The following is a 27431-nucleotide window of genomic DNA, read 5'->3' on the forward strand; positions in this document are numbered from 1 at the left end:
TCAATATATACTCTAACTCAATAAAGGTTCTCTTACTTATTCAACTTAATCTCCTTGATAATCATCCAATCTCTAAAACTATTAATAAAATTAGTTTGTCATGAAAGACTGAATTATTACCTTTGACTACATGTTTGGAAAAGCGAATAGATACGCTAACTTATTCACTCATCAAGCTTCTCAAAACAATTTAAACCATATTATTTTTAATCATCTACCTCCAAGATGCATATTTCTCATAAAATCTGACATGATTTGATTTGTATTCATCTTTTACACACGTTCACTGTAGCCTTTTATTTTAAAATATATATATCCATACACACGTGTGTGTGTGCGCGCGCAACCCATTTAATGTTCTATTTTTTGCACCAAGTATAAAACCTCCAGAATGTGTGATTGATGTGACTTATAATGATCTTTCTCATAATTCACCAGCATATTTCTATTGCGCTACTCTAATTAGACAATTGCAAAGTTTGTTCATTCCCTTCATGCTTTGAATTAATATCATTATTTCATATAAAAATCTCTTATTATTTGTAAATATTATTATTATTAATTATAAATCTTCACGCATAATTTATAAATTAACTTTTAAGATATACAAATTTTTGAAGGAGGACTAATTAATTTTGAAAGAAGAGTTATAAATTAACAAATTACTTTAATTTATAAATTACCTATAAATTTATGAAAAAACAGTTGAACTGTTAATATTTAAAAGATAATTTATAGATTTTTCAATGAATATTTATAAATAATAATATTAAAATTATTAAATATTAAAATATTTAATATTTTAACAAGATTTTATAAAAATAAAACATTTATTAAATTTTATTTGAACAAGAGTTCATAGTGCCTAGCGTTTTAGGGAACAAGTTCAAGAGTAAATTAATACTTTAATCCTACAATGATATGCTAGGTCAAATTGTCAATGGGGTCCACACTTAATACATGTAGATAAATCATGGTAAAATTGATGGGTTTTTAACATGAGGATAAAATTGCTCCTTAAAAAATGATTTAGAAGAAACATTATCCCACTTACTCTCTATTTGGTTCAGGGGAGGAATTTTGCTCCTCTCTCCTTGTTTGGATGGTAAACCCTCCAAAATCGGGGGATAACGAGGGGAGGAGTATTATATTGTTACATTGTGACCAATCTACCATACTATAATATGATAATCTAAAAATGCCCCTCCCTCTTTGCTGCTCCTTGGTAATGTGCCCATTCAAGTCGTCATCCCTCTCCTCTAGCTCGTACCACCGTCTCTCTTCCCCAGCTCATGCTGCCATCCTGGCTCCCTCTGTTCAGATCATCATCTGTGTCGAAGTTTTTTAGGCTGCTCGTGCGATTTCATCTTCCCCGCTCGTGCTGTTGTCCCTCTCCCCCAACTCGCGCTGCCATTGCTACTTCCTATGTTTAGATCATCACCCGCGTCATGAAGCCCTCTATTCAGATCATCGTTCGTCGTCGCTGCTCCCTCTATTCAGGTTATCATCCAAAGCTTTCCAACTTGTATCCCAGTAGTGCATTCTATTATTAACTAATATTTTATTGTATCTTGTACTTTTATCTTTTAATATAAATATTTGATGTTTATTAAAAAAAGATGTTAACAATCATTTTTATCCTTAAACTTTTTTCAATGAGTGAGGGATGCTTTGTATTGACAAGTGAAGCAATGTTCTCCTTAAATTATTTTTTGAGAAGCAATTTTATCTTTTCATTAAGAACCTATCAATTTCACCAAGATCTGCATATGCATATTACATGCAGGTCCATTTATCATTTGACTTGGCTTATTATTGTAGGATTAAAGTGTCAATTTGTCCTTGAATTTTTTTTTCAGGAACGGTGGACACCTAAGTCTTGTTAAGAAACCTAAACCATTTTTTGATAAACAATTTTTTTCCTTATATTAAAAACTCATCAATTTCACCATGATTTACCTACATATATTGCATTCGAGCACCATTGACCATCCAACCTAACTTATTATTGTAGTGTTAAAATGCTAATTCACTCCTAAATTACACCCCCCCTTTTTTTTCAAGGAGCAATAGGCTCTTTGTACTAAGTGGGACAATGTTTCCCCTAAACCATTTTTCAAGAAGTATTTTCATCCTTCCATTAAAAACCTGTCAATTTCATCATGATCTACCTATATATATTTAGCGTATGCCATACTGACCATTTGACTTGACTTATCATTTTAGGATTAAAGTGTTAATTCACCTTTAAATATTTTTGAAAAAAAAAATGCTTTAACCCTATTGTCTTTTCCTTTTTCGTTCTCTCTTTTCCATCTTTTTACTGACAAATGCTTTTTGTTCTTCATAACCGTTACTATGTCTTCCAGGCAAGCTTTTGGAGAATTCATGCATGCATAGCCTTCTAGCTTGTGATATCATTTAGCCTATAAATTTATGTTCTACACCAAATTTTATGTATCCTATTGAGTACACCGCAAATCGCAACTCGATGTATTTCAATCTGAAAGTTAAAAACAGATCAGCTTTCCAAGTAGAAAAGTTTAATTAGCTTTCCGCATCAGACAGGCCAGACGGGCTTTCCAGTTCTGCAATGCTAGCTCTAGCAGAAGCAAAAGACTCTGTAGATTCCAAAGAAGAAAGGGATGACGCAGAGTCTGAATCGAATACAAGTTCTTCATTTAAGATTATGTGGTCTTCATCTATATCGGATGTCTCAGACCCAGATGCCCCCAGCAACAACTTGTTTATTGCAGACTTTGCTGTCTCCACAAACCATTCATCCTCAGGAAGTGCACTAACCAGAAATCAAACACAATTGAGAGCAGTCAGATTCTCAGACCCCAGTGGAAGACCACCAGGTTAGGTTCCTCTTACGTGAAGACATCACATAATCGTATTATTATAGTCACATCTCATGATCAATATCAGAATAAACTATAGAATCTGTAATAAACTACATGAATACGTCTCGTTCCTTGTACTCTCTACAGTATGCATGCACATGCTCAAAGCAACAAAAGAGACCCATCTATCTAGTTCAGTCAAAACACAACCAATAAAAAGGATGGCAATAAATATGATAACAAATCGCTCATTCTTTGAATTTCATGCGATAAACATGCTTCATACAATGCGTGGGACCCACTCATCTAGTTTTCAATTAAAAATACAACCAGTAAAAAGGATTGCATATATGATGATAACTAAAATTTTCAATACTCAGTGTTTAACAAGGCAAAATTTTGAATGAAATTTGATGTGGCATTGTTCTATCTGTTGATTTACTTTTTAAGTGAAAATGAAATGTGAGATGAACTAAAATGACACTGATATTATGTCATCACATGTGAGGATCCTCATCCAGTAGAAAACGAGTATGGGAAAGAGGGAAGAGCATGGGCTGAAGAAATGACGAATACCTCTGTAAATCTATGCCCCTAGCAGAGAAGGTCCTGACAGCGCGAGCAATTACAGCTGATGCTATTTGATGCACATGTCGAGATGGATATCCCGCAAAGCTTGCGATTTCAACAGTGAAGTGCATATCAAGAATCAACTGCCACAGAAAGTCAATTATGACTCAGATGACAGTAAAAACAACAGGAAAACGATAGTTAAGGACTCACATAAGTGACATTTAAAGACTATCAAATTCAAAATTAATGTTGATCATAGGAATAGGTTGCCACAAGAGCTCGCAAAAAGTTAATACGTTCTATAAAGTTACAAGTCTTCCAAAATTCAAAATGGCATTTGTATAATGTCCCCCAAGAAATTTTTAATGGTCCTAGAAGATAGAATCAAGAATAAAAGCCGAGCCTGAAACTCTTGTTTAAATAATAATTCAAACTTGAAAAATTGGAATGTTTTGGGAGAAACTGAGTTTCAAGGCCTGGCCCTAATAGGCCCTAAAAAAAAAGGACTCAAGATCAAGTAACCTTCCAAGCCCTATTTTCTTTTCTTTTTTTTTTCCTTCCCCCATTTTAAACGCACCATTCAGCTTAGCACCAAAAAGAAAACCCTAAGCACACTCATGCTGCACACTCTTCAATCCGTTCAATGCAAGTATTGTACTATCAAAATAATTGATGTTAGTTTTTTGCCATTTATTTTAACATAATGTTGATAGATTTTTTTTTACTAATTCTTAAACAAGATTATTTTGTTAAGTCTATTTCTTGGTTTTGATTAATATTATACTTTGTAATACACAAGTTTTTGTATTTATAGGATTGGATAAGGTTAATCTGCATGGAAGATTTTTATCTTCATTTTAAAATTTGATTAAAATTTTATATTTGGATTTATATTTATTTATTTTATTGAATTTTTTTCATTTTCTAATTTTTTTAAAAAATAAAACGAGCTTATGGGGCTCAAGGCTAAGCTTTAAAAACCAACCATTTTTCAAGAAACTAGGCTCAAGGGCCGAGCCCATCCTTATCTTTACTAGGAGAATAGGTAGACACAAAAAATGGAAAAAGAAACTTGTTCATCTGAACTTCAAATGCTTCTCATATTCATAAAGCTCATATAAGTCAAACTAACAGATTTTAATATGGCAACTTCAACTAAGATTTTAAAAGCTAAACAATCCACTGAACCAAAGGTCAAACCATGATCAAACCAGTTATACTAACAACAAGAAGGAGTATTCTTATTCCATGAGGAAGAGTCAACTATATAGATTGTACAACACCATTGTGCTCTATCATTTACCAAACTGTTAAGAATGTTATTAGCTAAAATGTTTCCGTTAACAACTTCTATAAGTGTTCTCTTTAACCTTCCTCTACCCTCTTAACAGGGCTCAAACTTATTCATTTCACTTTCATCATTGATACCTCTCGCAATCTTCTTTTTACATGTTCAAACCATTTTAAATAATTTTCCACCATTTTTCTCTCAATAGATGCTATGCCCACTTTTTTTGCATATAGTGATTTCAAATTTTCTCTTTACGTATATATCCAAACATCCATCTCAACAATTAAGTTAATATATTTAAAATTTTATATGTTAAATATAACATTGAAGTTATTATTTTATAGAATATTATTTTACAAAATTAAATTTGTAGGATGAGTTTAAATAGTGTTTTTACGTTTTTATTATTTCTGAACTTCAAAAGCTTCCCATATTCATAAAGCTCATATGAGTCAAACTAATGGATTTTAATATGGCAACTTCAACAAAGATTTAAAAAACTGGACCATCCAATTGAACCTAAGGTTGGACTGTGAGTCTGTGATCCAACCAGAGTTGAATCGTGGTCAAATTGATTATAATTACAACAATAATAACAACAAATCTTATTCCATTACGAAGGGCTGACTACATGCACTGCATAACGTCATTGTGCTCTATCATTTACCAAGCTTTTAGGAATATTAACTTAAATGTCTCAGTTAACAACTTCTATAAGTATTCTTTTTAGCTTTACCCTACCCCTCTTAACATGGCTCAAAATTATCTATTCCATTCTCCTCACCGATATATCCCACGGTCTTCTTTACACATGTCCAAACCATCTTAAATGATTTTTTATCATTTTTCTCTTAATAGATGCTATGCCCACTTTTTCTCGTATATACTCATTTTGAATTTTATCTTTATGTGTATACCCCACATCCATTTCAACAAGTTAATATATTTAAAATTTTATATGTTAAATATAACATTGAAGTTATTATTTTATAGAATATTATTTTACAAAATTAAATTTGTAGGATGAGTTTAAATAGTTTTTTTACGTTTTTATTATTAAATATCATTTTATTAGCATATAAAAATTGGAAGGCAAGAAGGTTAGAGGTTGCATTCACTTCAATAAAGCAAAAATGTTTAATGTTTTCAAAAATATATTTTTATAATACACACTGACGCATATTTCATGCACATTTTCTCACTAGTCTTTCTTTTTCAATACTTATAGTGTATAGATATGCATAAAAGACAGCTTAGAAACATGATTTAAAATTTTCAAACTTAAAGACTGGTTCACGGTTCATCAGTTTCCTAAAGATTCAACCTATTCTTGATTTTACAACCAATACCAGACTGGACACTAGACTAGTTCCAAGTCCAACCAGTTGAACCAACTTGTCTAGTTCAGCTTTTCAAACATTGCTTATGACCCAATCTAAGGTATGAATCTTCAACTCAAACACCAATAAGATGGCAAAGACATAGTAAATCTAACTTTAAAGAATATTCCAGCTGTATCTAAAATTGGGGGGGGGGGGTTAATTGAACTTTGGGCCCACTTTCAAAATGAGAAAATAGATGAAAGTCCCTCAACTTTCACAAAAAAATAAAAAAAAAAAGGTCCTTCTATCTATTTCACCCATAATGAAGTTATCTCATACTCCAAAAAAAAAAAAATCTTTGCAAATTATGCGGCAAATTGTTCTGGTTCAGGGTGTTATTGGCAAATTTGAAGTGGCAAATGGAGAGATGGTGTTAAAGGAAAAATAGACAGAGTCATAGATACCTATTTTCTAGAGTGAAAGTTGATATCTATTTACCAACGAGAGTTGGTCCGAGTGGTAATTGACTCAGTTCCGCTTAAGTAAAGTTTCGAGTTTGAATCTTGTGCATGCAAAAAATCCCTGCTGGGAGACTCACCAAACATAGCTAGGTACGCGAAGCAAGTCAGATTCGAATTAGCTAGGGCGAAGCTCTAGATACTAGGTGGGCAACCAAAAAAAAAAAGTTATCTATTTTCCGGCTATCAAAGTTTATGGGCATATTTCCATGTGACCCAAAGTTTAATGGATTTGTTTTTTTGCATTTTCCATGAAGTTTAATGAAATAACATAATTATTCATAAAAATAATCTATGACAATGAAATGGTTAAGGCTAGTTCAAGAAGATAAGAAAATAGAAAGACAGCTTTTAGAGATAAAAGTACCTGCTGTAAGCCAAGTGGCTGTAGAGGTGCTGAATTATCCTCCAACACACCCCAGAACTCTTGCTCATCTGATAACCAAATTACAACGGTCTCTGTTAACCTAGCAAGTAAAATTTTCTGTATTTTCTCTTTCCCAAGTAACACATCTCCAGCCACAGTGGCTAATTGTTGAAGCTTTGCAAATAATGCCTGCACATATCAGCAGCAAACCAACAAGATAACAATTATTAATTTTGATCGGAAAGATAGCAATCAAAAAATTTAATGCCCTATCCAAATCCAATGCATCTCTATTCAATCCTTATTTGGACAATCTTCCGGTGAGACCACCCAAACCCTGCAATATAATCTCAAGTAGCAAATTTTCTATGTGCAGGCTTCATAAAAGATGGAGTCAGTAAATAAAAGATGTTCAGTCAAAATGCTCCCATTTTTCAATTACTATTCAAAAATCACCTACAGGCTATCAGATAAAATAAAAATTGTGCTTAAGGCGAAAAGCTAATTAAAAACTCATAATTGCACAAGAAACGTGATAAAACCAGTAACATGTATGAAATAGGCCTTTTCTTTTTCATCATGATAAACACAATGTAGACACCAGTTATTCATTCACAAGCATCAAAATTGTTGCGAGATGGAGACCATTTGAAAAATTGAAGTGGATAAAGGAAAAGAAGAAAGAAGAATCAATATTCAATACCACCAAAAAGTAAGTATGGACATACAAAGAGAACATCTAGCCATCAAAAACACAATAAAGGAAATTATAGAACAAAACAAGTTCCACAGCTAAAGTTGAAGAAAAAGAGTAATGACCTGAAATGGAAGCGAAGGCAGAGGCTCAGAGTCCCAATAATGATCTTCTCGGTTTTCACTTAAGTAAATTTGGGCATTCAGTCGAGTTTTTCCTTCTCGTGAATAAATGAAACTCAACACATACTGCCTGCAGAAGTGATCCCTAAGTTTGTCAAAAGCATGCTGAAGATGTTTTCTCCAGTCCTTCAATTCTATACTAGTGTTAGGAACAACAGTCTCAGAATTCGCACTCTTTGGTTCATTGCTTTCATTTTGTTGCTTCCACATTGATATTACAGCATTTGGTAACAGTTCATCTAAAATAGTAAATGCAACTCCCAATACTGCAAGTTGTTCTGAGTCTGTCTCAGCTCTGAAAGGCGTAGCCTCTTTCAGCTCTAGAAGATTATCATCGTCAGAAGGACCTGGCAAAGCTTTGATAAGAGCATCCATGTACTTATCAAATAGCTGAGAAATTCTACTCAGTACACTTCCTCCAAAATGCAAAATGGCCATCGACATCAACTGTCCCACTATCTCCTGTAAATTGCACCATAGGTCCATGAATACAGCATTTACATTTCAATTGAGAATGGGTGAAGCAAGCTTCCATGCAAGTTCAATCAGAGGCATCCATTTAAGGGTTCACTCCTGTACTTGCTTACAGACAGTCAAACTAAAACTTGACAACTGTAAATGCCAACACATTGAGGGGGTTCTTAACTTATGAAGTAAAATTCAAGATAAAGATCATAAATATGATGAATGAAGAGGCTCACACACATGCAGAACTCTAACAAACGGTGGCAGCCACTCTCTTCTATTATTTATAATAATCTCAAGATAGAAATTAACCACAACTCATAAATGTTATGATAAAGATAACTGAGACCCTCAAATAATAATAAACCCTAGACAAAGATAATCTCCTAATGCATGAGGAATTTTACCCAGAGTTATCTCAACAGATATGACTACCAAATCCAATCACTAATAAATACACACCACTATTCATCCTAGACTAGTTGAGTTTGTGAAGGCAACAACATAAAGAAATACAATCTTAAAAATAATTCATTGCATCATTACTGCTATTTTCCGTTTTTGTACAAGGTAGTAGAGGAAATGAATCCATAAAACATACATGCATTATTCATTAAGTATATAAAAGACAAAATATTAACCTAACTTTCACAACGTAAATTCTAGAATTGACACTTGTAACTTGTAAAGCATCCAAAAATATAAAACAATAACCATCCCTATTGCATTATGGAAGAACCAAAATAAGCACCAGAGAGAATGGCTATCAAGGATTACTAAAACCTGATATATTGTCAAAATAACCCTTCCCAACAAGGTTCGCTCAATACATAAAGGCTGGGAATTGAAACCCAAACCACACTTATTTAAGGAACGATAGCCCTGGATAATCATGCCAGCTTGAGTTAGCATGTCAAGACTCTATTTTATTAAATGACAAAAAATTCTTCCAGCAAATGACAGAAATTTTTTTTTTTTTTAGGAGTTCAGATAATGCGCTGCTGCATGCTCTGTTGAGATGACAATCACGTCTATTGTAAAGCTCCTCTTCCTCACAGAAATAACAAGAGGAAACTGCAAAACGAAGAGGGGGAAAACAGAAGACAAGGGCTTTACTGGTGCTATGACAATGTTCACATATTCTTGCCTGTGAAAGAGTAAGGCTCAGGTATCATCTCAAACATCATATAAACTAAATGATTGTCTATTTGATTAGCCATATTATATGATGAAATCAACTGACCTTGGTTATGTACATAAAACGCATTCCACTGTCAACAAGAATGCTACTAGATGATGATACTATTGCAGACAACGAAGATGCAAATTGTGGTGACAATGGGAAGCACTCATCAGATTCTGTCAAGCCAAGAACTACTCTTCTAGCACGTCTAAAATTAGATTCTAAAACTTCCTCTACAGAAGGACGCAAAAGCACCAACAATAACTTGGACATTTTCAGTCCTTGGGACTCCAACATTGAACAATAGTTCAGACTAGCTTGAATGCCATTGCTTGCAGCACGTAAGGCAGAAATAGTCTCAGATGGGGGTGAGTTCTCCTTTACCAATCGTACAAAATATTCAATTTCCCACTCTGCCCACTGAACAACTCTATTGGTATAAACAGGATTGTCTCCAAAAATTGAAGCAGATTCCTTTGTTGCCATTGAGATTACAGAAAAAACAAGCCTAGCTAGTGTAGAAGAAAACATTTCAGGACATAGAGAACAAGAGGGAAGCAAGGCCTCTATCCTCTTTTGGAGGCGAGACCCATAAAATTTCAGAAGTAGCTGGTTTGCTAGAGGTCCTTTTCCAAGTCTGATTAAAACAGACAAGGCTTTCTTCAGTTCATGAAAGCTAATGGAAGGCTGTTCCGCAATTGCAACCAGCTGGTCCTCAAGCATTGCCTTTCTTTCCAAGAAAGCCAGCTTATATGAGGAAACTTCATCTGACAAGTTCCCTGAGCCTTTTAGCTCTGCACAATTCTTTTCTTCAGCATCCATTGCCTCCAATGCTTCTTCCAACTTATGTTCAGCCAAGAGAACATCAATGTTCTCCAAAAATACTGTTTTGTGGTCATGTCTTTCATTTGTTAAGGGTTCAAGAAGTTCACATATTTCAGGTTCTTGCTGAATTTGATCAAAATCATTGCTTGACTGGTTCCATTTTTCTAATTCATGGCAGACACCAGTCATCAAATCCTGTACTAGAATACCTTGAGCTGAAATATGCTTTCGCAGCTCAATCAATTCATGCTTTACCTCCACTGCCTCTTCAGATATCCTGCAAAGTCCACAAAAAAACAGAGCAAGATAATTCAATTCTTTCTTTACAGTTCAGGCATTGGCTTTGTTAGAAATATTGATATAAAGAAGTTCAAGATTGTGAGCCCTTTCTAACAGCTAGAGATTTCCAATGGCTTTGGCAATATCAGGCAATCAAGAATTCAATTGTCATTAACTGCACTCCCGAAAATCAATTTTCATACTAAAAGGTACACATGGCTTTTTGTTTTGTCCACTTCTCAAGTCTACCAACAGCTTTGGTGGAACAGAGGAATGCAGATTGTATTCAGTGCCAATTGATTCATCAACAAAATTCTTGTGCCAGGTAAAATCCCTTTTCCCTCTTTATCACCCATATTAACCTCAGACTGTTAACGGCCCCAAAACAAAAACTCTAGCACTAATAGAACGATTCCTCACTAAAACCCCTACTTTAACTGCAGGTTCCCCCTCTTCCATTTCACACATGCATCATTAAGCTTTTAGAATGGTTATTTCTCAACAAAACTAAAGAAACTTAAAAAAATAAAAATAAAATAAAACAATTAAAAAGTAACAGCCTGTAAGTCATCTTTCAATCAGGCTTCCATATTACATCAACTATCAACATACTAAGCCAGCACTGTGATTCTTGCTTCAGAAAATAATATGTACTCTAACATTAAATTTTAAAATACATCACCATACCTCAAGATAACTATCATGAAGAGTGAAAGCAAATAAACCAAAGTGCTGCACTGTGGTTTTTCCTCTGGACAATGATAGTTTAATATAAAAAATTTTCATGGGCATTCTAATTTTGTTGGGAAAACATTAAAGATCATGATTTATTCAATGGGTTTCTCATTCTTTCTATAGGAAACATTATGTCATAAACTCTGAAAGTTAAAAAATTGAACCATATGCATGCCTAATCCAATCAAGAAGCTGAAATTGCCAGTTTCTGTTTCTACTGCATAATGAATATTGCATATTTTGTCTTGTGCATACATAAGGAGTGACAGGAAAATGATTTTATCTAGCAGAAAATTTAGACATCATTTCTGGCATACCTTATTGGGTAACATCATCAAATTCAGTTGGCACAATGATGCCACCTGACTAATTAGAAAGAATAGATGGAAGAAATTCAGACAAATGTAATGAAGATAATATATACTACCTCAAGAAAGACAGGAACTTTGAGTGCATATTGCCACATAAGTTCTCCACAGCATCCTTCAGATCTAAGAGCTCACAGCAAAGCTTTCTAATCCCCTGCAGGGATAAAGTTTCATCACATCTAAATATAAATTCACCATGCTATTATGATGGTTATGCATTTCATTCAATCCTTAGAAATGAACTCACCTAACAAATAATAAAAAAGCATTAAAGGGAGATTAACAATATGCAGACTACAAGGTGAAGCCATTTGATACCACTGATGCAGTTAGAAGATAAGAAGAGAGAGAAGAGTAGGACAGAGAGAATATAGAGAAGATAGAAGGAGAAATCAGAGTTTTATTGACTAATCTGTCAGTAAGCGCAATAACGTCATAGGTATGCAGTCCTAGACCCTGTTTATACTTATCCAAGGATAACGGTCATTAGTGAACATAACAAACAATCATAGCTATAATTTCTCTAACAAATCTCTACTTTTATTTATATCTACACAACACAATTTGAAAGCATTAAAACACATCAATTTTTCAAAAGCACATTAAAGGCATCAAATTTAAAATGGGATGGACTTTCATTGTAGTCTATAAGAAAGACATTATAATTTTATAATTTCAACTCTTCATAAAAAAGTTTCCATCTGTATAGATGCAAAACATCAAAAACATATCAACAATTCTCAAATGAGTTGATTTATTTTATCGCAGTATTTACCTAACTAGACAAAAATCAGAAAATAGGTTTCCTTGATGGCAAGAACAGTGACTTTTTATGACCATGTACATCAGCTCTACATGCATTAAGTTATTGGGATGCCTGGTTAGAAGCTCAAGTGCAACTCTTTTTAAAAAAAAAATAACAATAATAACTCATTTTATTTACAATCGTGTATGACAACATTTATCATTTATGGCAAATCCAAAATAAGGTTTTGCTCAGATGAAAAGGCCTTGAGCAGGGCCATATAAGCATAAGTTTACAGCTTAAATCCCGAACCAAAGTAACATTTCTAGAGAGGGGCAAGAAACACCCCCTCCCAAAGGCGAAAAGGTTATGTAGCTTTCATTTTTGTCCCTCCATATGTTTAGGTATAAATCCATCTCTGCTAAACAATGAAAACAAAAATTAAAATGAAGCCTTTATCTAAATCCATAGCAAACTACCAAAATTTTGAGGGTGAAATGGACAAATGTGTCATCAAAAATTGGAAGGAAAAGGAGATAAATCATTATGGAAATATGCAGTATTATGGTGTAGGTGGTCGAAAAGGAATGCTCAGGTTTTAAAGGGTATACTTTGGAGCTCTAGTAGGAGCGGAGTATTCAAGTCCTCAATATGGTGTTTCCGAACAGTTTCTTTCTTTTTCTCAAGAAGATCAGTATCTGATGGGATTACCCCTCAAAATCAACCTGCATCCTTCCTTAATAGAAGGATAGGAGGTTGTGAGGCAGTTTAAGAGAGTTGGCTTAATTAAAAAGCCACGTGAATTATATTGAAAGGGGTATTTTTCTTTCTCGGATGTCTTGGACATCTCTTGTGGATAAAGATCACTAGGGACTTTTTTTCATAGAGTAGTGAATCTCATGTGTATCGCTGGCCTGAGCTATAAAATTCACACCCTTACATAGAAGGGATGACCTAAGAAAGGGCTACCTAGAGCTCATAGTCAAAAACAGATCTCAAGGGAAGCCACCCAGGGGGTGTCATGTCAGAGGTCGAACTTCAAAACAGTAAGCGATTATATATCCTTTATTGGCAAAAAAATCAAGACAAATGACACTTAAGGCTCGAGACATCCCACCCAATCTTTTAAGACAAGTTCTTATCACATGGTACCAGAGCACTCCCCTATAATCCCAGCTGCAACTGTACAACCTGGGTGTTGAAGATGGTATTGGAGTATGTGCCCATGGCTTGAATGTAGCACAAAGCCCACCTGCATTGGCGCTGGATATGCAGATGAAATGTTACAGGTTGGCCTGGTTATCAGAATTTCCCAGCAAATATATCAAAACAAAAATATTGGGATTTGTCCATAATAAGGGAGAGACAACCCAATGCTTTCGGCCAAACCACATGAAACATCAAAGGCGTTGTTCAAAGAGATAGCATTTAATCCGAAACGATGAGTATTCCATTTCAATGGTAGAACCAGAGTCAATAACTTTACTAAAAAACAATACAGGAAAGTAAATTTGGGAGGCAGTTAAAACCCCCCATTAGTTTGCAGACCATGTGAACAGCAACACGACAAATCAAATAATCAACCAAAAATTCTAATTTTTACGTCGAATGTTCAACTCGTTGTTCTCGCAAACTAACACTTAGCTAATGCACTCGCTAAATGAACGGTTAAGAGATTAATATTGGAGAAGAAGTTAGAAGAACAGCAAACCTTTTCAGTGTGGGACTGGTAGAGGGAGTCAACCTTGCTCTGCGGGATTATGCCTTCAATGGAAGGAAAGTCATCTTCTTCCTCGCTACTCTCCATTGCTGTGTTTTCCGTTTTCTCAGATCTTAACGATGATCTCGTTTCTGGGTCAGCGAGCACAAGCAGCAGCAGCAGAGCAAGACGAAGGCAAGTGATGAAGCGGAGCGCACAGGCCAAGACTCAAAACCAATGTTTTTTTAGAACCGGATCGAATATTGAATCAGAGAGGCTAGCAATGCATGGTTCATATGGTACAACCAGTTGAACCAAACCAGTGACATCATAATTAAATTTAAAAATTATATATTTATATAATAATATAAATAAAACATTAAATAAATAAAATATCAAAATAAATAATCAACTTCAACTTTAACATATGACAAAATAACAACTAACAAAGCACAACACAACACACCAACAATTTAAACAAGCATAACATCATATTTATCTATTCATGATTTGTCAAAGATTGGTGAATCCTTATTAAGCCAAGCATGAGTTTCCCGCAAATCATCATCACTATAAGTTTCAACATCTTCTTGGACAAAAGATCTCAAATCAAGTCCTTCCATGATTGAACATCCACCCCCAGACGGAACCTCATTACCTCCTCCTTCATTATTACCTTTATTAAATAATGTAACAAACCAAATATTAAAATTAATAAGTAATACATATTATAAGAAAAAAAATAACATGACTAAATACTAAAAAATATCAAAGATCAAACCTTCATCTTGATTGATAAAAACTTGTGGAATTATTGTATCATCATAAAGCATAGCTTCTTCTATCTCATCATAATTAAGGGTGGGAGAATCTTCATCTTCCATGATCCAATACTCAATGTCACCAATACTTTCATAATCAATAGGATCAAAAGATCTTTTCTTGTTATAAACTTTAAAACACATAACCAAAGTATTAAAATTTTAGAAGTTAACTTATAATTAAACCTATGTTAAACAAAGTTTAGCTATAATTAAATAATATACCTATTTCTCAAACGAAGATTGTAATGAATAAATACAAGATCATTTAACCTTTTATGCTCCAATCTATTCCTTTTTTTAGAGTGTATTCTTTCAAAAGCACTCCAATTTCTTTCACAACCAGATGAAGATGAAGTTTGGCTTAAGAGTCTCATTGCCAATTTTTTAACATTTGGTGCACTATCACCAAACATTTTCCACCATTCATCTGCAAAATTTAGCATCAAAGATAAACATAAGTAAGAACTATAAAAACTAAAAAATATTAAAGTTAAATGAAAAAGCATTAAAATTTACTTGGCTGCAATGAGTTTAAAGATGAAATGGCGAAGGAACGATCGAAGCTATCGACTCTATCTTGATACAACAAATTTTCTTGCACAAACTTGGTTTTGTTAGAAGTGATTGTCTTATCCAAAACATCAAGAAATCCAGCCATAACCTCTGGCTTTTTACAGAAGCTCTGCTTATCATAAAAGAACACAGGATTTAGGAAATAAGCTGCTGCATGAAGCTTCTGACAAAGTTGAGAATCCCACCTTTTCTTGATAATCCTTATGTAAGGCTTATATAAGGGCTTTTTATTCATTAATGTATTCTTGATAGTTCTTCTTGCCTTGTACATGCCATCATATACATACCCAAGTAAAGGCCTCTCATCAGCATCAACAATCCTCAACAACCAAATAAGTGGTGAAACAATTTGGACCATAATTTTACAATCATTCCAAAATTGATTGTCCAGCACTATTAAAGTCACATCTTTTGCCTTTTCTCCTTTTGAGTATCTAGAATTTAAAAAATACTTTGCTAGTTACCAAGGCTTGCAAATCATGTTTATGCTCATGAAGATGCAATAAAAGTAGTAGCAAAGCGTGTCACCCCAGGGCAAATAATTTCAATCCAACCTTCTCTTTTTCTCAGCCAAGCAAGCAAAAAGGCATGATTATAAACAAACTTTGTCACCGTAAATGCACGTGTTGCCAAGCCAATCACAACATCAATCATAGGTTGAAAGAATGCTGAATTGACAACATTTAATGGAATACAACAATCATACATCCACTTAGCAAAAGCCATGTCTACCCTACATATAGGTTCTTTACCTGCAAGCACACTTCGTATCCCTGGCTATACTCCTGAGGTTGTTCTTGGTGTAAAATATTTGTCAATAGGAGCCTTTCTTTTTCCAAGTTGAGTTTGACTTTGTGATTGAATTTCCTTAAGGGTTTGAGATTGAGGAGTAGAAATTTATTCTGAATTTCCATCATGACTTTCTAATGGTGTGACATTAGGGCCATATGGATTGTCCTCTTCATAACTATCTTGCTTTTTGCCTTTATTCTCCCTAATCTCCTTTAAATTTTCTTAGAGTCGGTAGCGAACATCAGCAAGCACCTTTTTGCAACTTATTGCATCCCCTTTCTTTCCAGAAAGATGTTGTTTCATTCTATAAATCCCTCCACCAGCAAATTCTTTTGCACAGTTCAAATATTTTAGGCAAATTTTGCCATCTGGGAGCTTGACCTCAGCACAATGCTCCTATGTAGGATCTATCTTTGCTCTAACAGATTGTGTTGATGCAGTAGTTGAAGCATTTTCAGATGTCATTTTCTACAAGGTAAAATTTAGATTTGTCATTAAAAGACCTAATCAATTCAGTGAAGTCACAGTGGCAAAAGAGCTAGAAATCAAAGTTGAAGCCTAAAAGACAAAATCAAAGCTCAAAGAGACAAAGAAAATGCATAAAGCTAAAAATAGAAAGCCACCGCCGCACTGCCAAAGTCAAAGAGAATGAGAGGAGAAGAGCAAAATCTAAAGCTTGAAATCACAGTGGGAAGCTTGAAATCGAAACTCAAAGAAAAAGTGTATGTGCTGAGTACATTCCCCATTAAAGCTGCTTTGACAAGAAATCAAAACAAAACGCATCAAGCTTCCATGGTAATTCTGTTCATGAAATATATTGGTTTTCTTATTGCCCCTGTTGCTATACATCGCCAATTGCCCCTGTTATTTATCTCAAATTGTGCAGATAGAAATCAGAAAGACAATGGATATATTTCTTTGACACGACAACTATGAAGATGCGCAAAATTAATTTTATTTTTTAAACATAGTTATCAATGAAAATTTGATTTCACGTGCTTAATCATTCCTCTATTAGTTATCATAAAATTGTTATAAAAAATTAAATAATAATTTATAGAAGTATGTATTTATTGTTCTTACTGAGTGCTGACCAAAATATATGTATTTGCCATTGCTATTGATCATGTTGAACTGAACATTTAGTAAATAAAATGGGACCTTACCATAGCTTACTCTTTTAATCACTTATTTTCTTGGTCTACAGAACTTGGACGAAGCACATAGCAACCCTGGGTTGCATGCTACAGCTGGACCTGGTCTTACAGAAGGGTGTATGATGCTGGTATTTTTAATCATATTTTCTTTTTAATTGCTTCAGAAAAAAATTCTTTATGTGCTTAATGTTGATAATATGTGAGCTTAGGGCTTTATTAATAAGTTTAATACTTTTTACTGCAGCATATAATTTTTGAATTCTTTTGTGAGTTTAAGGCTTTAGTTGGAATATTAACTACATTATTCTTATCACATGCTAGTAATCCTATTTGTTTCTGGTAAACATCTCTGATAAATAGTGTTGTCTCAGACTCAGTGGCATGACTGATGAGTTCTCCAGAAGTAATATGTTTATTATCGACATGTACTGATTTTGTATCTTTATTCTTGACAAGGTGTATGTCGAACAGGAATGGCTAAAGTCACTAATGCATATGACCTTCCTGCAAGGTTGATATTTTGTCTATAGGGCCCTCTTCCATATACTTGTTTGTGAAGAAGAGAAGAAGATATAAACAGTCTTTATTTATGTTGTTAAAGGACTACTCCATGCAAACATGGTTTACTTTATTTTTTTGTGTCTGCAGAATGGACACTGATGATTCATTTTCAGTCATTAGTGTTCCATTTTTTAGGAAATCAAAACAAAACACATTAAGCTTCTATGGTAATTCTGTTCATGAAATCATAATTCCAACTCATTTCCCACCACATGAAAAGAACACGTGGTGATAGATTGGATTTATGGATTCATCTCAATAATCAAAAGACTTTGAGAAACACACAGCAAAGTAAAGAGAATACTAAAACTCCTATACAAGATTTTGAGTAAGTTCTGCGAAAAGAAAAGGCTACGAGAGCAATGAAAACAGAGAGATAACTAACATAGATTCAGTCTTCAATTTGAGCATTCGTATGCAGTATGCACACACAGACACACTCACAAAATTTTAGCATGTTACTGGAGCAATTTACTGAGCAATATATACATGAATTCTAAGTCACATCATATATAATACTACTTCATCCAAAACCATAAATAATCAAAAATGGAGACACAAAATAAAAAGATAAAAATTAAAGAGAAGTACTTAGCAATCAGGACAGAAACCTCAATCAAATCCCAAATTAGAAATTTACCAGATGCGTCGACCATGAGTTCGTGACTTCGTAGCTCTGAACTGAAACCATGAAACCGAGAAATGAAACAGGAAGCTAAACCAAATGCGCCGACCGTGAAAGTGATCTGAAAGTCTGAATAAGAAGCCAAAAAATCAGTGCCGAACCGTGACTTTGTAGCTCAAAGAGATGAGAGATCTGAAACCGTGACTGCCCTACGAGCTACAAGCTGCGAGCTGAGTGTGTGTGGGGTATGCCTCTGCGTCTACGGTTTGCTCTGAATTTTAAAATATATGGGGCAAAAAAAAAAAGAACCGTCCGGCTTTTAAAAATCGGACCCGGTTCGCGGCCCAACTGACGATTTTGGCCAGCTCAACTCGGCTCAATGTCTCACATGGTTTTTCCCTTTTGGTCGAGCCAGAATGTGGACCGACCGATGGTCGGACCAGTCCGACTGTCCAGTCCGGTCCGGCTTTAAAATCATTGCTCAAAACAAAATCATTTTAATATTAGATTTGTTTTTTTTTAAGTTGTGATGACGTTAGACATTCTATCATGCGAAAAAATCAATCAAAGAACGTTAAAGGAAATTTATACTTCATCCATTCAAACATATAACATTTTTAAAAAGTTAAATATTTAAAAATATAAATTTTTTTAAATTTTTTAAAATATAATTATTATTTTTTTAAAAGTATCCCTATTAATAAATATCTTTATATTTATTATAAGATATTTAATAAGGATAAATATAAAAAAATAGAGTTAGTTTAAAAGTAAGTAATTATTTTATTGAGAAATAAAATTTTATTACAAATATTTTATATTTTTAAACAGAAAGAGTACCATTTAAATATCAATAGATTTTAAAATTACATCAGTTTATTGTTCGATTAGATGAAATTAACTTTTCAAATAAAATGATAGAATTGATTCTAAAAGTAAAAATAATTTTAAAAACATCACCCTTACTACCACCAACATTAGCCGTTAGTGTAAAATGGTAGAATTGATAAAGCGGCCAAATCCCATAACTTTTTAACCACTTAAAAAAGTTAATTGTCACTGAACCAATAGGCTGTTTTAATTATACATAACAAAAAATTATATATATATATATATAAACTTAAACTTATAATCTAAGTTTCTACAAGTGTTAGTTTTTTATTAATAAATATTTATTTAATTTTTAATAAAAATTAAGGAGTAATTTTGTCGTTAAACTTTTCTCATAATAGCAATGTTGTCCCTAAATTATTTATCATAGAAATGTTGCCTCTAAATTAATCAAATCGAAGTAATATTACTCCCGCCATTTAAAAGTCCGTTACTATAGCTAATGAGACTCACTTTTCATGAGTTAAGGTATAATTTTACCTCTAAACTATTCTCAAAAAAATAATATTGCCCTCACGATTTAAAAATTATAAAATTAAATAAAAATAAAATTATAATAATATTAAATAAGAATAATATTAAATGTATATATGAAATAAATATAAGAAAAAATATAAATTATAATTTTATAACTTGTTAAATATAAGTGGATCTTGATTAAATTAGATATGAGTAGACTCAAAAATATTTGCATTTGCACCTATAACTATCAATATCTTTATAAAAATTAGTTTTAAATTATATTTTATATATGTGAATTATTCCAAAATAAAGTTGGCTTTTAGTAGGTTTTAATTTTTAAAATTTTCTATTTTTTAAAAAAATTAAGATTTTTTTAATATTATGTTTAAAACCGTTTGGTTTTTTGAAAATCACTCCGGTTCCCAATTTAACTTTAGTTTATGGCTTAATAACGACTTAACTTTTATCCAATCTAGCTTAATCATGAAAATAGTTTTTTGGTCCAAATTGAGTTGTTAACGATGGCTCTGGTTGATAATTATAGGAGCAAATATAGATATTTTTGAGTCTATTCATATCTAATTTAATCAAAATTTACTTATGTTTGATAAGTTATAAAACTATAATTTATAATATTTTTAATTTATGATATTTTATTAACATACTATAAATTTTTTCTTATATTTATTTTATATATACATTTAATATTATTTTTATTTAATATTATTATAATTTTATATTTATATACATATTTAATATTATTATAATTTTATTTTTATTTAATTTTATAATTTTTAAATGGTCAGGGCAACATTGCTCCTTCAAAAATAATGTAGGTGCAAAATTGTACTTTAACTCATAAAAAGTAGGTCCCACTAACTATAGTAACAGATGTTTAAACGGCAGAGGCAATATTGTTCTGATTTGATTAGTGTAAGAGCAACATTGATATAATGAATAGTTTAAGGATAACATTGCTCTTCCAAGAATAATTTAATGATAAAATTGCACCTTAATCTTTTTAACAACAATACATTCAAAATTAACAATAATTTGTTTGAGCTTTAATAAGTTAAAAACTAATACGTTTGGCTTAATTGTACAAGTGTTAGCCATTCATCAATAAGGATCCATTCAAATTTTGGCAATAACTTATTCAAAATTAACAACAATCCATTCAAACTTTAACAAGTTAAAAAAACTAATAGGATGGGCTTAATTATATAAGTGTTAGTCTTTTATCAACAAATATCTATTCAGTTTTTTACAACAACTCATTTGTAATTAACAATCTATTCGACCATTAACAAGTTAGAAAAGCTTATAAGATGAGCTTAATTGCACAAGTGTTAAACAATTATCAATAAGTATCTAATCACATTTTGATAACTCATTCAAAATTAATAACAATCTATTTTAGCTTTAACAATTTAGAAAAATTGATAGGATGGACTTAATTGAAAAAGTGATAGTTCTTTATTAACAAGTATCCATTCAAATTTTAACAATAACACATTTAAAATTAACAACAATTTGTTTGGACTTTAACAAGTTAGAAATAGGATGGGCTTAATTATACAAGTGTTAGCTATTTATCAACAAGTATTCGTTCATGTTTTGACAACAACTTATTCAAAATTCACAACAATCTATTCGATCATTGACAAATTAGAAAAACTAATAGGATAAGCTTAATTATGTAAATGTTATTTTTTCATCAACAAGTATCCATTCAGGTTTTGTTAATAACTTATTCACAATTAACAACAATCCATTTAGTCCTTAACAAGTAAAAAAAATAATAGGATGGGCTTAATTGTACAAGTATTAATCATTCATTAACAAGTATCCATTTACGTTTTAATATCTCATTCAAAATTAACAACAATCAATTCGAGTTTTAATAAGTTAGAAAAACTAATAAAATAAGCTTAATTATACCGGTGCTAATTCTTCATCAACAAGCATCCATTTAAATTATAACAACAATACATTTAAAATTAATAACAATCCATTCGAGTTTTAACAAGTTAAAAACTGATAGGATAGGCTCAATTGTACAAGTGCTATTTTTAAATTATTAAAACTTGAATGGATTGTTATTAAAATGGAAATGAGTTTACATTTTCATGAATGGTCACTTGTTCACTAGGCAAAGATAGTTTTTGCTTTCCATGAACATTGTAATTTTTTTACTTGTTAATTAGGGAATTTATTCTTTTTAAAATCAAATAGAGCCTTGTTTTTTTGTAAATGGTTACTTGTTCACAAGATCAAGACACTTGTTACTCCCCATAATTTTATGCACTTGTTAATTAGAATATTATTTGTTGTTAAAATAGAATGGATCTTTGCTTTTTTGCAAATGATCACTTGTCCACCAGACAAAGGCAATTGTTGCTATTTATGAACATTTTAATTTTTATACTTATTAATCAGGGAATTTATTCTTGTAAAAATTGAATGGAGTCTTATTTTTTTGTAAATGATCACTTGTTCTCCAAACCAAGATACTTGTTGCTCTCCATAAACATTTTAATTTTTTGCACTTGTTAAGTTAATTTATTCTTATTAAAATCAAATGGAGGCTATATCCTTTTCAATTGCTTACCATGAAGATCTAGAAGGCTCAAAATACATAACAAGTATTGTATTATTTTCTAAAAGATTTGAAATAAGTAGAACAAAAAGTTCAAGCATAAAGATTGATGCGAACAACTTAACAAAAAAAAATCCAAAAGTCAATTTATTGTTTAACACAATACTTGGTAGAGATCTTTTTTTATGGTTAATCAAAGAACAACGCTAAAAATTAAAGGTAAAGAGAGTATGTAGGGCATCTCTCTTCTATTATTACAATTTGTGACACTCACAAGCAATGTTGCTATGCTCACAAAATCAAATAGTAAGTTTACCTTAAATGTAGCAAGGGGCACAACCTAGGTCATCTTCCAATGAGCTAAGCCAATTAGTTGTGAGGTTACTTAAAGTGTTACAAGTTACCAAGTAGATTGATTCAAGTGTTTATCTAAGTGACAATGGTTAAAACTAGAAGTAACAAATAAAGCAAATGAGTGATTATAAGTTTCCTTATAAATGATAGTAGAACCCTAGAGTTTGGATGTGTGAAAGAATTATTATCTTCAATTATGATTGAGCTTTTATTAATTCCCCTCATGGCTGAAAATATCTCCAAGTCAGCTAATCTAGATTACTTAATTAGTTCATTTTCCTAATTGCATTAACTAATGGTCTTAGTTCAACTTCCTTATTAAGTCTAGAATTGACAAAGTATCTCTTCATTCCTCTTTTAGTAAGCCATGACAAATGAGTGATTAAATGAGATTATAAGACTATGAAAACTTTGTCTAATCCAGGTAAGGATTCAAAATACACAACTATGTAGTAAAAATCCAAGACAATCAATAAGATAAGTGCACAACAATGCATTCATTTATTGACCAAAAGAGTAGCATGGGTTCATCGAAAAAGAAAATTCCAAGACAAGCATTCTCATTTCAAGTAGAGATGAATTCCAACTAAAATTGCAAACCCATAATGTATCAACTATAAACTAAGAATCAAAATATTGAATCAAATGAGAAAAACTGGGGCTAGAAATGTCTTAGCCAAGTGAAGCCTCTTGATTCATATTCCACATCATCCATTCTCTAGGATTCCATGTTGATTCTAGCCTTCAATCTTCATCTTTAAAGCATTCATGGTGATCCTCACTAGGCCGAGCCACTTCATCTTCAACAATAATTTGAAGCTTTAATCTTGATAAAGTCATAAGGGATGGGACGAAGATGAGGAGAGGAGAAGAATGAGAGTGGTCTTGTGTAATTTAGTTGAGATGTGAGAGAGAGATTAGAAAGAAAGTTGAAGAACAAGAGAGAAAATGAAAGAATCTATGATTTTGCAACTGTGATATTACAAAATAATTTACATCAAAAAAAAATGCTCTTCATGTGAAATAATCCATTTCTTTAATACTCATTCTCTACAAGATGAATACATACCAATCCATGTTAATAGAATCAATAGGTGCCATAATATTTTTGTTAATACATTCTAGCTATCAATATTCAAGCAAGTCATTGTATAACAAGACAATTTTAAATTATAATCAAAATCACTTTACATGTCCATGAACACTTCTATATTTTTATATCATAACTACCAGTGGTCTACACACAAAAAATTGACAAGTGAGAGAAACAATTTGACAAGTGTTATATCATAATTTATATGTTCATATACAAGTAGGAACAAATTTACATTAGTAAAAACAATCATTAAGGCAATAACAACTTCACAATGTTGTATTTACAAGTAGATTTACATTATTAACAACTAATTTCAAATTGTTCACAAACTGTGACAAGCACTAGTATGAGACAAATCTTCATGGATCTACTAATATGAACATGAAGTTGACTCATGCCTTATCTGATAGAAAATTAAAATGAAACTATGACATGCCAATTTGAAGACTCGTTCCTCATTTGCTATAATAGGGTGGTCGACCTTCATAAGCCATAATTTGCTTGCTTTATGCACTACTATAGTACATTCATGTGAGAATGAGAATTATAATATTAACAACATAACATAAAGCTTTTAACAATAAGAATTATAATATTAACAACATAAATTTACAATACAAACCTGTATATCATTAATATTTTAACTCCAATTACTTTATCAGTACTAGACGAAATCATAAATTTATAATAAGAATTATAATGTTAACAATATACTATAAAGCTTTTAACAATTCACCATACAATAACAGAACTTTCAATACCCAATAGCTTTATATTTGCAAATTTTAACATTAACGCTTTATATCAACTAAAAACACTAACTCTCTCATGCCAATCGATTGATCTATTCTATGCTCATTTGCCATACTAAACCTACACTCATGCCCATACCCATACCCATACACATACCAATACCATATATGTATTTAACAGATAATGCCTCTAATCATTATAAATGATAGTATTTTACCTCCACATGATTCATCACTGCCAAGCCGTCCTCCAAAAACATCCTTAGTCGACACCAGTCTTGTTTGTTTCGAATCAAATTACATGGAGAAGGAAGAATCACGTTATATTGAATGCATAATCAAGAAGAAGGTGGGGAATGAATCTTATGGGCTCGTGGGTGATGAATCTTACCAACCACTCCTCCCTAAGGTGAACACTGAGAAATAGAGAACTGCATGTTGAGCTTTTCCTTTTCATGCGCATTTCTTTCTTTCATTATTATATGCTAATTCTTTCTTTGTTTACAGAAGGATATTTTCATCTTTTTTGCATTCAAGTTATTTTTAGTTCAATCCTAGAGGACTAAACTAAAGTTTTAGATTCTTTAGGGACCCACCAGAAATTATGTGTCTTTTTAGGCCCTTAATTGAAATTCTCCCTAAATTTAATCATACTTTAGCACTATTTAAGCTTAAGGAGAGCTTTGAAAGTGTTGGTAATTAAGGGGTAAACCTTTAACCTCCCAAAAGTTTGAGATAACTGAAGAAAATTTGGTTTATGCATTTGTTTGTTGATTAATTATATGTTAAACTAAATGATTTTAAAACCAAATGATGTTTATAAACTAACATTTGATGCAAAATATGACAATGTGATTAAGTGTTTGTGATGTGTTGAAATCAATGAAAATGATGTGTACATATGTGTATGCTTACAAGATTGTTGTTATTGAATAAAAGCGTGTACATATAGAAATGAGTAACATAAGAGTTAATTGCAAATTGAAATATGTGTTTAGTATGATAGAAATAAATTGTGATGAGCATGATATGATGTGATTAATGTCAATAGAACTGCATACTATGTGTTGATGTGTGTGTGGCATGATCATTTATAGCAAAAGTTCACCTAAGGAGAGAAGTAGTGATAAAATCCACAAGTGAATGCTGATTGACATTTCTAGAGCTAGATCTCTATATTGAAGTATTAGCTGAAGATAAAATAGATAGCCTTAATAGTGGAGGTGCTGAATGATGTTGATTTTGAGGTCATTCTCCCTTGAATAAATTACTCTTCCTTTAGGATGTTACATCTATCTCTATTTAAGTAGCGGACTCCTCTTCTTTTTCTCTCATCTCTCTCATTTCTAACCCTAATGCACAACTCACTGCATCAGCATATGATGTAAATTGACTCATTTGTGGAAACATAAGCCAATATATATGTAACGGTAACCCCCTTATAAATCTTTTAATCTGTTATTTCTCTATTGAAACTAAGTAAGGTGCATAACGTTAAAGCTTTATGTAAAGAAACTCATACTATGCATAGACATATTACTGCATTTCAATGTCTCAAGTATAGTAACTCGTTGTTCTCAAACACTTTGTGGAAGAAATCGGTTGAGAAAATTTTTTCTAAATTCCTCCCATAACATAGGAGGATATCCTGCTTGCCTTCCTAGATGAATTGATCGGATTCATATCTCAATAATATTCTTCAATTGAAAAATAGAAAACTCAACATACTGCTTATCAAGACATCCAAATGCTTAGCAAAGCTTCTCAATATCATCAAGAAATTATTTTGCATCCTCTTCAACATTAGATCCAGAGAAAGTGAAAGGTTTCAATTTAATAAAATCTATCAAGCTTACTCTAGCAACATTTTCTTCAACAATCACTTGAGGTCCTTCTTTAGTAGTTGGAATTGACAATGTAGCAACTTTAATAGACTAAGAACCTTTTGATTCACCCTCAGGATTGACATTTATGGGAGGTCTAGTACTTCTACCAACCCGGCATCTTCCCTTTCCATGACCTTGAGCTTGACCTTGCCCTTAACCTTCAGGGGGTAAAGGATTAGACTAAATAAGTACTCTATTAGAAGCTTCATTTTTAATGGACCTACTATTGTGCACTTGAGACCTCGAGGGCATATTTCTTCCAAAAAAACATGGAAATTATTACATTTAACATACTTATTTATATATGTAAAAATAATATAGACATGAAATCAAGGAAGACAAAATAAAATTATAAAACCTATAAGGCCTTTAGTAATGCCTCAATTATAATTATGCTCGATTTCACATTGATAATTGAGATCCCACTGAAGAACACTTGCTCCACGAAACTATAGAAAAACCTAAGCTTTGATAGATTACCTAAAATACAAGAAAATGCATATTCCATAAGCCTAAACTCTTAATAGATCTAACACACTAATTAAAATTTTATTGTACACTATCTTTTATATTAAACAATTATTAACAGGAATAAAATATGTGAGCTTGTTGTAGAAATTTTGATAGAGTCCCTGCTCTAAGCTAGACTTCCTGAAATCTTTATAACCTACCAAAAAGAACATCTAGATAGCATTCAAAGTTATACAATATATACATATAAAATCCTATATAATGTAACTAAGGATCTTGCCTATATGATTTGTGGA

The 27431-nt window shown here is 32.2% G+C and overlaps 1 protein-coding gene across 1 annotated transcript; it reads right to left on the minus strand.

Moving 5' to 3' along the window:
- Window positions 1–2375: 2375 nt before the first annotated feature.
- Window positions 2376–14345, minus strand: LOC129306632 (exocyst complex component EXO84C-like). The gene is made up of 7 exons (XM_054947313.1): window positions 14105–14345; window positions 11708–11802; window positions 9502–10543; window positions 7737–8255; window positions 6918–7106; window positions 3423–3559; window positions 2376–2797 (listed from the first exon to the last, which is right to left on the minus strand). The coding sequence occupies exons 1-7, from the start codon at window positions 14198–14200 to the stop codon at window positions 2548–2550; spliced, it is 2328 nt and encodes a 775-aa protein (XP_054803288.1). The 5' UTR covers window positions 14201–14345; the 3' UTR covers window positions 2376–2547.
- Window positions 14346–27431: the final 13086 nt, after the last annotated feature.

This window comes from Prosopis cineraria, unplaced genomic scaffold, assembly GCF_029017545.1.
Source record: "Prosopis cineraria cultivar Desert tree isolate PC_DT_omini unplaced genomic scaffold, ASM2901754v1 PC3, whole genome shotgun sequence".
Taxonomy (NCBI): Eukaryota; Viridiplantae; Streptophyta; class Magnoliopsida; order Fabales; family Fabaceae; genus Prosopis; species Prosopis cineraria.